This window comes from Oncorhynchus gorbuscha, linkage group LG16 (assembly GCF_021184085.1).
Source record: "Oncorhynchus gorbuscha isolate QuinsamMale2020 ecotype Even-year linkage group LG16, OgorEven_v1.0, whole genome shotgun sequence".
Classification (NCBI taxonomy): Eukaryota; Metazoa; Chordata; class Actinopteri; order Salmoniformes; family Salmonidae; genus Oncorhynchus; species Oncorhynchus gorbuscha.
In genome coordinates this window covers 17,747,579-17,761,750 of record NC_060188.1, presented here as the reverse complement: position 1 = coordinate 17,761,750, position 14,172 = coordinate 17,747,579, and the positions used below count along the sequence as shown (strand labels likewise).

General features: G+C 48.1%; 1 protein-coding gene across 2 annotated transcripts in view; it reads left to right on the top strand.

The window, feature by feature from the left end:
• LOC124000315 (myosin-9-like) overlaps positions 1-13,892 on the top strand; it is a 32,779-nt gene extending 18,887 nt beyond the window's left edge. For both annotated transcript variants that reach the window (XM_046306591.1, XM_046306590.1), the window contains 30 exons: positions 1,360-1,631; positions 1,905-2,078; positions 2,441-2,614; positions 2,737-2,851; positions 4,035-4,222; positions 4,388-4,509; positions 4,669-4,738; positions 4,844-5,004; positions 5,123-5,231; positions 5,353-5,484; positions 5,619-5,825; positions 5,919-6,056; positions 6,138-6,261; positions 6,333-6,504; positions 6,628-6,840; positions 7,090-7,234; positions 7,328-7,534; positions 7,647-7,751; positions 7,874-8,026; positions 8,163-8,411; positions 9,061-9,273; positions 9,392-9,604; positions 9,722-9,883; positions 10,019-10,147; positions 10,417-10,505; positions 10,627-10,750; positions 10,862-11,070; positions 11,265-11,373; positions 11,726-11,898; positions 12,130-13,892. In XM_046306591.1, coding sequence (XP_046162547.1) covers positions 1,360-1,631; positions 1,905-2,078; positions 2,441-2,614; positions 2,737-2,851; positions 4,035-4,222; positions 4,388-4,509; positions 4,669-4,738; positions 4,844-5,004; positions 5,123-5,231; positions 5,353-5,484; positions 5,619-5,825; positions 5,919-6,056; positions 6,138-6,261; positions 6,333-6,504; positions 6,628-6,840; positions 7,090-7,234; positions 7,328-7,534; positions 7,647-7,751; positions 7,874-8,026; positions 8,163-8,411; positions 9,061-9,273; positions 9,392-9,604; positions 9,722-9,883; positions 10,019-10,147; positions 10,417-10,505; positions 10,627-10,750; positions 10,862-11,070; positions 11,265-11,373; positions 11,726-11,898; positions 12,130-12,238 — 4,760 coding nt within the window. In that variant the 3' untranslated portion in view covers positions 12,239-13,892. The remainder of the gene's footprint in view (positions 1-1,359; positions 1,632-1,904; positions 2,079-2,440; positions 2,615-2,736; positions 2,852-4,034; positions 4,223-4,387; positions 4,510-4,668; positions 4,739-4,843; positions 5,005-5,122; positions 5,232-5,352; positions 5,485-5,618; positions 5,826-5,918; positions 6,057-6,137; positions 6,262-6,332; positions 6,505-6,627; positions 6,841-7,089; positions 7,235-7,327; positions 7,535-7,646; positions 7,752-7,873; positions 8,027-8,162; positions 8,412-9,060; positions 9,274-9,391; positions 9,605-9,721; positions 9,884-10,018; positions 10,148-10,416; positions 10,506-10,626; positions 10,751-10,861; positions 11,071-11,264; positions 11,374-11,725; positions 11,899-12,129) is intronic.
• The last annotated feature ends 280 nt before the right edge of the window (positions 13,893-14,172 follow it).

Below are 14,172 nucleotides of genomic sequence, written 5' to 3'. Positions count from 1 at the left end.
TGGCAGGCAGCTTAGCCCCAGTGATGTACTGGGCCATATGCACTACTATCTGTAGTGCCTTGCAGTTGGAGGCCGAGCAATTGCCGTACCAAGCAGTGATGCAACCAGTCAGGAGGATGCTCTCAATGTTGCAGCTGTAGAACCTTTTGAGGATCTCCGGACCCATGCCAAGTCTTTTTAGGTTCCTGAGGGGGAATGGGCTTTGTCATGCCTTCTTCACGACTGTCTTGGTGTGTTTGGACCATTGTAGTTTGTTGATGTGGACACCAAGGAACTTGAAGCTCTCAACTTGCTCCACTACAGCCCTGTCGATGAGAATGGGGGTGTGCTCTGTCCTCCTTTTCCTGTAGTCCACAATCATCTCCTTAGTCTTGGTTACGTTGAGGGATAGGTTGTTATTCTGACACCACCCGGCCAGGTCTCTGACCTCCCTATATATGCTGTCTCATCCGTGATCAGGCTTACCACTGTGTCGTCTGCAAACTTAATGATGGTGTTGGAGTTGTGCCTGGCCATGCAGTCGTGGGTGAACCGGGAGTACAGGAGGAGACTGAGCACGCACCCCTGGGGGGCTCCAGTGTTGCGGATGGTGTGGAAGGGACGGCCCTTCAGGAAGTCCAGGATCCAGTTGCAGAGGGAGGTGTTTAGGCCCAGGATCCTTAGCTTAGTGATGAGCTTTGAGGGGACTATGGTGTTGAACGCTGAGCTGTAGTCAATTAATAGCTTTCTCACATAGGCGTTCCTTTTGTCCAGGTGGGGAAGGGCAGTGTGGAGTGAAATAGAGATTGCATCAGCTGTGGATCTGTTTGGGTGGTATGCAAATTGGAGTGGGTCTAGGGTTTCTGGGACAATGGTGTTGATGTGAGCCATGACCAGCCTTTCAAAGCACTTCATGGTTACGGACGTGAGTGCTACGGGTCTGTAGTCATTTAGGCAGGTTGCCTTCCATGTTCTTGGGCACAGGGACTATGGTGGTCTGCTTGAAACATGTTGGTATAACAGACTCTATTAGGGACATGATGTTAGTTTCAGTGAAGACACCTGCCAGTTGGTCAGCACATGCCCGGAGCACACGCCATGGTAATCCGTCTGGGCCCGCAGCCTTGTGTATGTTGACCTGTTTAAAGGTCTTACTCACGTCGGCTACGGAGAGCGTGATCACACAGTCGCCCGGAACAGCTGATGCTCTCATGCATACCTCAGTGTTGCTTACCTCGAAGCGAGCTTAGAAGTGATTTATTTCTAGTTTCAAAGTCTAGTTCCATACACTGCTGTAGGCATCAAACTGTTATTCCCTGGGGATCCCTCCCTCTCAACCCTATGTCTCATCTTTCTGTTCCCCGTCCCTCCTTATCACAGCTGCTCAGAAGGTGTGCCACCTGATGGGCATGAGCGTGACAGACTTCACCCGTGCCATCCTGTCCCCTCGTATCAAGGTGGGCAGGGACTACGTGCAGAAGGCCCAGACCCAGGAACAGGCTGAGTTTGCAGTGGAGGCCCTGGCCAAGGCCACCTACGAGAGGATGTTCCGCTGGCTGGTGATGAGGATCAACAAGGCCCTGGACAAGACCAAGAGACAGGGAGCCTCCTTCATCGGCATCCTGGACATCGCTGGGTTTGAGATCTTTGAGGTAAACTGGAGTGGGGGAAGACCAACGAGATTACAATGTCTTGAGTAAGACCCAGAGGGTATATTTGTTTAAAGTGATTTCCTCTTCTCTTGCCATTTCCACTTATTTACAGAGACAGAATGGGGGTGGATGCCTACAGGGAATCTGTTTTCACCTGTCTAGTTCGTTCACATCACTGCAAATTAGGAAAAGGGGACAAATAGACACTTGAGCCTCCTAGTTTTTGTTCATGATGGTGAATGCACTTTCTGACAATTTCTCTTTCTCCTCTAGCTGAACTCATTTGAGCAGCTGTGCATCAACTACACCAACGAGAAGCTGCAGCAGCTGTTCAACCACACCATGTTCATCCTGGAGCAGGAGGAGTACCAGAGGGAGGGCATCGAGTGGAGCTTCATCGACTTCGGCCTGGACCTGCAGCCCTGCATCGACCTGATTGAGAAGCCTGTGAGTCTACCCCTCTGACCCTTTGTATCTCCCTACCTTTAATCATGTACTGTATACTCCCTTTCTCACTCCACCCTTCCCTGTATGTAACTCCCTGTTAACCTCTCACTTCCTACAGTCTCATCCCTTTCTCCCATATCTCTCCACCTGCTACCTCCCTTTCTCACTCCACCCTTCCCTGTATGTAACTCCCTGTTAACCTCTCACTTCCTACAGTCTCATCCCTTTCTCCCATATCTCTCCACCTGCTACCTCCCTTTCTCTCTCCTCCTCCCTCTATTTCTTTCAGTTCAGTCCCATGCTATGCTGCACCTCCAGGCTCCCTGGTCTCTCTGTAAGCCTTGTTCTCTGCTCTCCCTCAGGCTAGCCCACCGGGTATCCTGGCCCTTTTGGATGAGGAGTGCTGGTTCCCCAAAGCCACTGACAAGAGCTTTGTGGAGAAGGTCCTGCAGGAGCAGGGCACCCACTCCAAGTTCCACAAGCCCAAGAAACTGAAAGATGAGGCTGACTTCTGCATCATTCACTACGCCGGGAAGGTAAACGGACCAGTAATGAAGGCGACGTTTAGACTCTGCTTAAACTGTGTGCACTTGGACATCATGTCCCAGGCAAACCTTGTGTAATACTATTGTCTATATATGTTGTGCCGTCTCCTCAGGTGGACTACAAGGCTGACGAGTGGCTGATGAAGAACATGGACCCTCTGAACGACAACGTGGCCACGCTGCTCAACCAGTCCACTGACAAGTTTGTGTCTGAACTGTGGAAGGATGGTGAGTGCAGCCAATGATGAGTTGGCAACCAGTAAGAAGAACAGACTTCAGTGGATTAACCTTCATGCTGGGAATTGCTGCTATGTTTTCAGTGAAGGGTCTCTTCCTGTCTCATATCCACTTTTCTCTCTCGTCTCGTATCCAATGTCTGGTGTCTGGACCTTTGTTCTTACCTGTTCACTCTCTGTTTTGGTTTCTATCCATCTGCTCCTCTGTACGACCCATTTTCGTCTGTTATTCTCCCTCTTACTGGGTCTCAGAGGTACAGAGGTCTCAGAGAGCTTATTTTTATCAGCGTTTTCCTTTTCTCCACTCAGATTCAGGTGACTGGTTTTTTTCATATATTTTCAGTCTCCTTTATTTACTCCAATTCTGCTCATCCTTCTGTTCACACTAACATGAACCTTTCCCTCTTCTCAGCATCAACTGCCTATGTTTTTATCCTGTGCTCATACCCTGTTTTCCATGTGGCTCAATGTTGATTTATCAGATCAAATTTTTTTTACAAGGGGTTATAATGACTGCCCCCCCCCCAGCTGTGTGCAGTGAGATCTACTACTTGTTGCTCTTTCATTGGACTCTCCTCTCTCCCTCTGTGTAATAGTGTGGTTTGGGACCCCTGGTGTTGCTCATGGGTACTGCAGCAATGGGTATATACTGCATGGGTTTGGTTCCGTCGTCACCAATAAAAACATGCCCACAAATGCACAGTTTGTCACAACATTGATTTCCACATAGTATGTTGGTTCGCACCACACATTTGACATATTAAGCTGGTCGCATAGTGTAAGCAGTTAAGTGTATAGACACACACACTTCACTCACTGCATCGAGTTGCGTCCCGTTCTAGTGTGATTCCCTCCTCCCCCCCACGCTTCACTGGCATTTTGTGACCCCTCTTATTCCCCAAATCCCCCTTCCTACTGTATTTATCCTCTCTGCATTCACCCAGTGTTGTGGTGTCACTGGTTTTGAACCCGTCAGTCACCATCTCTCACCATCCCCCATGTAGAGATGGGATCCCCCCCCCCCCCCCATCACCATTATACTCTGCTTTATGTGTTTTATGTTGTGGTTTGTTTTCACTGTGTAGAGTTCACCTGGTTAGATATCCTCAAATGTGAAAGCCTCTTATCTCACGTCACCCTTTCTCCTCCTCTTTTTCTTCGATCTTCCCTCTCAGTGGATCGTATCGTGGGCCTGGATAAGGTTGCAGGGATGTCTGAGATGCCTGGTGCCTTTAAGACCCGTAAGGGCATGTTCCGCACGGTGGGCCAGCTTTACAAGGAGCAGCTGTCCAAGCTCATGGCCACTCTGAGGAACACCAATCCCAACTTTGTCCGCTGCATCATCCCCAACCACGAGAAGAAGGTACCAGTAGATCAACTCCACCAGTGAAAACATTCAAACAATAGTTTCTCTCAAGATGCCATCGAACACAGTACGCAACATGGACACCCACAGCTTATGTTAGTGGTGTTGGCAGCTTTTTTATTTACATATCTAAACATGTTCCTGTTCTTTCCTCCCCTACAGGCTGGTAAGCTAGACCCCCACCTGGTTCTGGACCAGCTGAGGTGTAATGGTGTTCTGGAGGGGATCCGTATCTGCAGACAGGGCTTCCCCAACCGTATCGTCTTCCAGGAGTTCAGACAGAGGTACTGTGAACACTCTCATTGTGGCTGTATACAAATGTCTATTTTCACCAGTTGCCCAACTTAACCTCATATTGTTGTTGCATCATGCTGTGTATGTTGCTTTTAGTGAGTTGAGTCCAACTGATGATCCCATGCATATACCTTTTCTCTCTCTATAAGGTATGAGATCCTCACTCCCAACTCCATCCCCAAGGGCTTCATGGATGGCAAACAGGCCTGTGTGCTCATGGTAAGAGAAGGGCATTATATCTTGTTCTAGAACATTGTCACTCATTTAGAATGAAGAGATGAATGTTGTCAGTTTAGCTGATTGTATACCTCACCCTCCTGTCAGATCAAAAGCCTGGAGCTGGATCCCAACCTGTTCAGGATTGGTCAGAGTAAGGTGTTCTTCAGGGCTGGAGTGCTGGCCCACCTGGAGGAGGAGAGAGACATGAAGATCACTGATGTCATCATCAGCTTCCAGGCCTGGTGCAGAGGCTACGTGGCCCGCAAGTAAGGAGACCCCCTGACTTCAAGTGTCTATCATATGGCTGCAGTGGAAATGTTCTGATGTCTTAACTGTATTTGGACGATACCAAAGTGTTTCTCGCTCTCTCTGCTTGCTCTGCAGGGCCTTTGCCAGGAGACAGCAGCAGCTGACCGCCATGAAGGTGATCCAGAGGAACTGTTCTGCCTACCTCAAACTCAGGAACTGGCAGTGGTGGAGACTCTTCACCAAGGTACACATTATACTTATGCTAATGTTGTTCCTATACAATGGTACTTGACTCAGCTAAACCCCCAGGGAATACTGGCGTATAACTGCCTTTCTCTTCTCCTCTGAACTGTCCCCCTCCCCAGGTGAAGCCCCTGCTGCAGGTGAGCAGGCAGGAGGAGGAGATGCAGGCCAAGGATGATGAGTTGAGCAAGGTGAAGGAGAGGCAGGAGTATGCTGAGATACAGCTGCAGGAGATGGAGGTCAAACAGCACCAGGTAAGATGGAGGCCCTCATCACTGAAACAGCCCTGAAGTGACATGTTGATTTTATAATGAAACAATAATTGCTCAAGCTAATTTGAAAATGCATTCATGAACCCGTAACACCATATTGTTTCGGTCTCCCCCAGTTGAGTGCCGAGAAGCAGGCTCTGCAGGAGCAGCTGCAGGCTGAGACAGAGTTGTGTGCCGAGGCTGAGGAGATGAGAGCCCGTCTGGCCGCTAAGAAGCAGGAGCTGGAGGAGATCCTTCATGACCTGGAGGCCAGAGTGGAGGAGGAGGAGGAGAGAGCCACACATCTGCAGACAGAGAAGAAGAAGATGCAGCAGAACATCACAGTGAGGACACACACAAACCAACACACATTTTGTGTGCAGCATGGCAGGTACACACTGTACTAACTCTTTCCCCTCCTGTGTGTGTGTGTGTAGGACCTGGAGCAGCAGTTGGATGAGGAGGAGGCTGCCAGGCAGAGGCTGCAGCTGGAGAAGGTGACCACAGACTCCAAGCTGAAGAAGATTGAGGAGGACGTCATGGTTCTTGAAGACCAGAACAACAAACTCATGAAGGTCCGTATACAACCAATGGGCAGACGGGTGTGTGGATGGATACAATTATGTTGTGAACTCCTGGTTATGTGTGTCCCACAGGAGAAAAAGCTAATGGAGGAGCGTATCTCTGAGTTCACCTCTAACCTGACTGAGGAGGAGGAGAAGTCCAAGAGCCTTCAGAAACTCAAGAACAAACACGAGGCCATGATCACTGACCTAGAGGGTAGGTGGAGCACACACACCATGTTGACCAAGTTGGTCTTATTTCCTCAACATGTTCTCCTTCTCTATTAGACCGCCTGCGCAGGGAGGAGAAGGGCCGTCAGGAGCTGGAGAAGAACCGGCGTAAGCTGGAGGGAGATTCTACTGATCTCCTTGACCAGATAGCTGAGCTGCAGGCCCAGATCGCTGAGCTCCGCGCCCAGCTGGCCAAGAAGGAGGAGGAGCTGCAGGCAGCCCTGGCCAGGTGGATCTCTACAAGATCTCTGCAATCGCATACATACATAGTGGCTTTAGTGTGATCACTCTGTAAATTTTATTTTCGTGGCATAAGGAATGTTATAACTCCCTCCATTTTCCCTCTCCTCAGGATTGAGGAGGAGGCAGCCCAGAAGAACTTGGCCCAAAAGAAGATCCGGGAGATGGAAGCCCAGCTCTCTGAGCTGCAGGAGGACCTGGAGCTAGAGAGGGCCGCACGCACCAAGGCTGAGAAGAACCGCAGGGACCTGGGAGAGGAGCTGGAGGCCCTCAAGACTGAGCTGGAGGACACACTGGACTCCACCGCTGCCCAGCAAGAGCTCAGGTACTGACACCCAGAGGAGATCAGTTACGTAGTTGGCTACTGTGTTTCAATGAAACTGGTTTATTGTGAAATAAGATGCTATTTAGATGCCTTCATGTTGACCTTCTAGAAAAATTATTTCATGAATTGATGACAGTTCTCATACTCTCAAATTGCTTTATTTTCCTTGTTTCCCAGTATTTAGCTTAGTGCACAATCTGACAATTTCTAATTCCCTCTTTCCTTCGTTTCTCTACTTCTGTCTGTCAGGACAAAGCGTGAGACTGAGGTGAACCAGCTGAAGAAGGTTCTAGAGGATGAAGCCAAGGTCCACGAGCAGCAGGTGGTGGAGATGAGACTGAAACATAGCCAGGCCTTCGACGAGCTCAACGAGCAACTGGAGCAGGCCAAGCGAGTGAGTTATTTATACATACACACACCCTCAAGAATTCCTGTGTATTACAGCATCTGTACATGCACTGACCCCTGGTGTTCTGTCCCCTAACAGAACAAGGTGTCGGTGGACAAGACTAAGCAGGCCCTGGAGAGTGAGCGTAACGAGCTGGCCATTGAGCTGCAGACCCTGATGCAGGGGAAGGGAGACTCTGAGCACCGCAGGAAGAAGGCTGAGGGCCAGGTCCAAGAGCTACAGGTCAAACACGGAGAGAGCGAGCGCCAGAGGATTGAGCTGGCAGAGAAAGTGGCCAAGATGCAGGTACAGTACTATTAATCTCCTTTCGGGTACGATTTGGAGCATATGGCCTGGCCTGTACACTAGCTGGAAGGCCAATGTTGATGACTATTTTGGTTCTTGTGTTCCTCCCCAGGCTGAGTTGGAGACTGTCAATGGCTTGCTCAGTGAGGTGGAGGGTAAGTCCATCAAAGCGTCCAAGGACTGCTCTTCTGTGGAGTCTCAGCTGCAGGATGTGCAGGTATAGTACTCCATAGACGACAACAGATCCATGTATTCAATATTGCAGTAGTTTTGTCATGGTTGTAAAAGCTCAGTCATTAAGCTGCTATAACTGTGCCGGTCTTTCTCTTCTACCTACAGGAGCTGCTCCAGGAGGAGACTCGTCAGAAGCTGTCCATGGGCACTCGTCTGCGTCAGCTGGAGGATGAACAGAACACTCTGAGAGAACAGCTGGAGGAGGAGGAGGAGGGCAAGAGGAATGTGGAGAAGCAGCTGCTCACCGTGCAGGCTCAGGTATACACTTACAGCAACATACACCTTAAAATTGGATTGATGCAAATGTGCTATTAGAACGTTTTTGTTCAACACATCACTAGAACCATAAACCGCACCACAGAATGTTTGAGTGACAAGTGGTGTCCCCCTATAGCTGGCAGAGATTAAGAAGAAGTCTGAGCAGGAGGCGGGCTGTCTGGAGAGCGCGGAGGAGGGGAAGAAGAGGCTGCAGAGGGACCTGGAGGGGCTCGGCCAGCGGATGGAGGAGAAGTGCAGTGCCTTTGAGAAACTGGATAAGACCAAGACTCGTCTGCAACAGGAGCTGGACGACATGGTGGTGGACCAGGACCACCTCAGACAGATCGTAACCAACCTGGAGAAGAAGCAGAAGAAGTTTGACCAGGTTAGTTGTAACACTAGCTAGGTTTCCATCCAATTTGTGACAGTTTTTCATGCAAATATTCAAAATTCTGCTTAAAAACAATATATGCATTTTACCAGCAGAGATGTTTCCATCAAATTGACTTGTTGTGAATCAAAGGCTGTACGTGACGACCTAGTGCACATAAAAATATCTTTTGTGGGTGAATTCCCATGTACCGAGGGGGAAAAAAGAAAGATATGTTAAATGGGTTTTCCTCATTTTTGGGGGGGATTTTCTACAACGAATGTGCCCGCTCTGGCCTTGATATGGGCGCTTTAGCCAACAGCTCGCCGATACAGTGCAGGTAAGCTACCTACAAAAGGTTTTTATGGACAGAGTTAAGATTTTTATTTGTTAAACGGCAGCCAAGCATCGACCATGTCACCAGAATAAGGCCCTCAATATTTATTGGAAAGGAGCATCAAGCTCATTACTGTGTACTTTCACCACCCTGTGAAATTCATCCCAACTTACTTCATCTAACCTAGTAAAATGCTTTCCTAAGTTGTAGTGGGAGGACCACACGTCATCGCGTTACTCCAAGTTACTTTGATATGATGGTTACTTTATCAATATTTGTGCATAAAGGCATTTCACCATTTCTCACATTCCTCCATTTTACTTCTAGATGCTGGCTGAGGAGAAGACCATCTCATGCCGCTATGCTGAGGAGAGGGACAAGGCTGAGGCTGAGGCCAGGGAAAAGGAGACCCGGGCCCTGGCTCTGACCCGCGAGCTGGAATCCCTCATTGACATGAAGGACGAGATGGACCGCGCCAACAAGCTTCTCCGTGCTGAGATGGAGGACCTGGTCTCCTCCAAGGATGACGTTGGCAAGAGTGTAAGACATCCTAGTGTCAATTTTTTTTTGGGGGGGGGTTGTTCTAGGTAGAAATCAATTCAAATCCTCTATTTTCATACGGGTCCTATTTCTCATAATCTCCACTGTTCGCCTTCAGGTACATGAGCTGGAGAAGTCCAAGCGTGGCATGGATCAGCAGCTGGAGGAGATGAGAACTCAGCTGGAGGAGCTGGAGGACGAGCTGCAGGCCACGGAGGACGCCAAGCTGCGTCTGGAAGTCAACATGCAGGCCATGAAGGCCCAGTACGAGAGAGACCTGGCAGGACGAGATGAGATGGGCGAGGAGAAGAAGAGACAACTGGTCAAACAGGTACACTAGTAGCTACAGGTGTAACTTTGTAGGTAGTGGTTTCTTACTGTGTTATGTCCATTGCATGATGGGACATGTAGTCCAGTGATTGAAAGCTTGAATCGCTCTGGTCCTCAGGTGCGGGAGATGGAGTTGGAGTTGGAGGATGAGAGGAAGCAGCGCTCTGTTGCTGTGGCAGCCCGTAAGAAGCTGGAGCTGGACCTGAAGGAGCTGGAAGCAGCCATCGACATGGCCAACAAGAACCGTGATGAGGCCCTCAAACAGCTTAAGAAGCTCCAGGTAACAACCAATTACATTATCACCAGCTTCTGACTATAGTTTTTATACCATGACCACATTCTACTCTAATCAAGATGCATGCAGATGGTGAATAGTTTGCTTGAAATATGCTTTGACCCTCTCCCTCTCCACCAGGCCCAGATGAAGGAGCTTCTGAGGGAGCTGGAGGACACTCGTATGTCCAGAGATGAGATCATGGCCCAGGCCAAGGAGAACGAGAAGAAACTCAAGAGCATGGAGGCCGACATGATCCAGATGACCGAGGTCAGTCTGCGCTGCTGCCCCTCACCTAAGCATCTCACACTAGTCGTTTTATTCTCAACTAACACCTCGTCCTCCCAAACAATGCAAAACCTACTACTAGGTCTTTATACATTTTACTGTGAAACTGTATTTGCACTTAACTCAAACTTTTGCACAAATCCTCCACTGAAATCATGATTAATGTGGAAAGTTATGAGAACTTATCTCAAGTTAGGATTTGTCCCACTCCCACGCACACACTTTGGTTCTGCCACACTCTATCCCCCCAGGAGCTGGCTTCTGCAGAGCGTGTGAAGAGACAGGCCCAGCAAGAGCGAGACGAGCTGCAGGATGAGATCAACAACCAGGCCGCCAAGAAGTAGGAACCATTTTCAAAAGCTTTCATAACCTACTGTTTATCTCTGCTTCTAATGACCCAAATGTCTATCCCTTGTTCTTCTCTCCCCATCTTTCTTTCCCACCTTTCCTCTTCCCCTCAGTGCTCTGATTGCGGAGGAGAAAAGGAGACTGGAGGCTCGTATTGCACAGCTAGAGGAGGAGCTGGAGGAGGAGCAGTGTAACACTGAGCTGGTAAACGATAGGCTGAAGAGAGCTCTGCTGCAGGTAGGACAGCCAAGGACGGCAAGTGACTTTCATGCCCCATGTGTACAGACTGGGATAGTGTACTTCTAATGATAAGGTGAGTCAGGCAGTTTAACCCCCTGTCTCTGTCAGACTGACCAGATGACTGTGGAGCTGACGGCAGAGCGCAGTACCTCCCAGCGCCTGGAGGGGGCCCGCTCCCAGCTGGAGCGCCAGAACAAGGAGCTGAAGCTGAAGCTGCAGGAGCTGGAGGGAACAGTGAAGTCAAAGTACAAGGCCACTATTGCCGCCCTGGAGGCCAAGATCGCCCAGCTGGAGGAGCAGGTGGACATCGAGACCAGGTGAGTGGGTCTGAGCCTGACCTTAGACCACCTGCATCCTCATTCAGAACCCACATCTCATGTGCTCTCCATAATGCATAAAATTACCGAAATTGCAGCATGGGTGAGATCATATGGTGAAAATCCCACAAGCCATGGAGAAGTTAAGTAGATGTTTCAGCCTGTCCATGTGACCCAAATGTATGTTTCCACAGGGAGAGGCAGCAGGCGTCCAAGCTGGTGCGCCGCACAGAGAAGAAGCTAAAGGAGGTCGTCCTCGCGGTGGACGATGAGAGACGCAACACAGAGCAGTACAAAGACCAGGTCAGGACTCAAACAAGTTTCAACACAAGCCCAACAGCTTTACACCAGTAAACTTGGTTTCTATTTTCCCCTGCGTGATTCTATTTTGAATGTATGTGAATGATTTTAATGTAGTACATTTATATAAAGCTTTCACACTAGATTTCTTTGTACTTTACATTGTCTTGGATCTCACCCTATCCACCACCTATATCAAATCAAATCAAATCAAATTTATTTATATAGCCCTTCGTACATCAGCTGAGATCTCAAAGTGCTGTACAGAAACCCAGCCTAAAACCCCAAACAGCAAACAATGCTATATGTAGCATCCACCTTGGTACTTGTTGCTAATGCTTGTGTGTGTACACAGTCGGACAAGCTGAACTCTCGTATGAAGCAGTTGAAGAGGCAGCTTGAGGAGTCTGAGGAGGAGGCCCAGAGAGCCAACGCCAACCGCAGGAAACTGCAAAGGGAGCTGGAGGACGCCACTGAGTCAGCCGACGCCATGAACCGTGAGGTCAGCACCCTCAAGAGCAAGCTCAGGTACGTACACCTCCATCACCCAACCGGACTAAATGCTGACGCACTGAACTCTATTGTAAATGAAGCCGTCTGTACTAGCACCCTACACAGCATACTTGCATTTACAATGTATGTATCAAACTAATTCCCTCTGCTACATTACTGATCATGTATCCTCAGAGGGCCTCCATGGTATGTGCCTCTGTCACGATCTCTCTGCCCTAATCACTGATCTCTACGCCTCTGTTCCAGGCGTGGGGACCTCCCCTTCACCATGCGCCGCATTGTCAGCCGCGCAGGCATTGAGAGCGACGAGGAGAGCGAGCCCAAGAGCGAGACCCCCGAGCCCAAGACTGAATGAACAGCCAGTGTTCCCTGCTGTCCATAGGATGGACCTGCAACAGTCATACACAACACACACAAACCCACACATACCACATAAAGTACACTTAGAGGGACACAAACATCATGATACTGTATGATTTAGAGGCAGTAAATATACTTCACAGCCAGACCTCAGTCTCTCTTTAATAAGAGACTTGACAATCTCTGTACACTTGTATTCCATATAAGCCAATACAACAGTACTTCAGACAATTGCCATACTGACATAACTCCTATGAACTTGTGGGCCACATTTATTTTCTCTTGCTTCATTCTCTGGGAAAAAAAAAATGAATGATATTTTTGTAAGGAAACATTCCATTAGAAATAATCCTATTTTGGGGATCTTTTTCTAACTGAAGCAAGAACGAACGAAAGAAATATAAATGAAGGATTACTCAAGGGGACCAAAGTAATATCGCAATCTATAGATTTGTATTTTATGCTATAGTTTTTATAATGGTTAAGTATGAAAGTACTACACGTCTATGGCTCTTGCTCGCTCTCACCTCAGTTTATAATGGAGGTTTATGTGCTCAATTGTACCGTATTAATTTAGCTGCGTATAGTACTTAAAACACGAATATGCTTTTGGGCTTAAGAAAACGATACAACTATAGACACACACGAAGCACACAGAATTGGAGAATTTGATTTGTGCCAAATTGTCTTATTTTTGCACTGAGATTTAAGACTGGATTAGAAATGATAGTCAACTGCATTTGTGCATTAAATGAAGACATTGATAGACAGCAGATGCACCTCAAACAAGAAAAGACTAATTCTGAGAAACTGCAGGCTCTGTATTCATGCCAACACACTAAAGCCTCTCAGTCAAATTCTACTGTTCAAGGTTGTTTTTTTTCTGGATCCAGGTATTGCTTTTTTTTTGCATTTCTTTACTATCAATGTTTTTATTGATGCGCAGGGCGACAGTTACGGGGTGGTGGGGTACTTTATTACTCACGAACGCTGTATTCTCAGAGCTCTGCTTTGCAGGGTATAGGGGTGGTGGGGTACTTTACTCACGAACGCTGTATTTTCAGAGCTCTGCTTTGCAGGGTATAGGGGTGGTGGGGTACTTTACTCACGAACGCTGTATTCTCAGAGCACTGCTTTGCAGGATATAGGGGTGGTGGGGTACTTTATTGCTTTGCAGGGTATAGGGGTAGTTGAACAGAATAAAGCATGTTTGGCTGAGTGGAACGTTACATTCTGCAGCGCTGTAGTCTTAACACATCACATGATATCCTGATGGCATCTTTACTCTGACAGAAAGATTGGGAAGATGACTCCCTGTTGAAATGCCTGGCCAGGTGTTTATCCCATGTATTTAAGGGATGGGGTGACGTAGATGAGTGAATGTGCTTTAGGTCTGGGTGAACTGACCCCTGCAGGCTGTGCTCAGGGTTGCCTTTTTTGCTCACACTGCTGGGAAGTGAGAGGAATTTGTTATTAATGATGGATAACAGACAAAGGATCACTCTCTTTCTCTCGCACTTGGAAGCAAAAAAGAAAAGAGAAAATAAATCTCAATTTTGTACCGTCATTTTCTCTGCAGCTCTGAAATGAAATCTTGAGTTGTGTATTGTTGATAGTAATTGCAATAAAGATGGCTTTCTAAACTGCAACCATTGACTCTTGAGAATTTTTATGTCCATAAAGGGGCAGTTACTACCCCCCCCCCCCTTTTCCTTATGAGGTTAGTTCAAAGTAAATGTTAACGAATGGCCTCGAAACATGGTTAAAAATGTTATCATGGATGGTTAGTCCTTGCATCCATAGCTTTGTCTATGAATTTGAGTGGTTACATTCCTCCGGCCCCACCCCTCATCTGTTTACTGAAACAGGCTGGGATTTCGAGTTAATGTGTCTACTGCTGATTGCCGCTTTAAACTGGCAATCCACTAG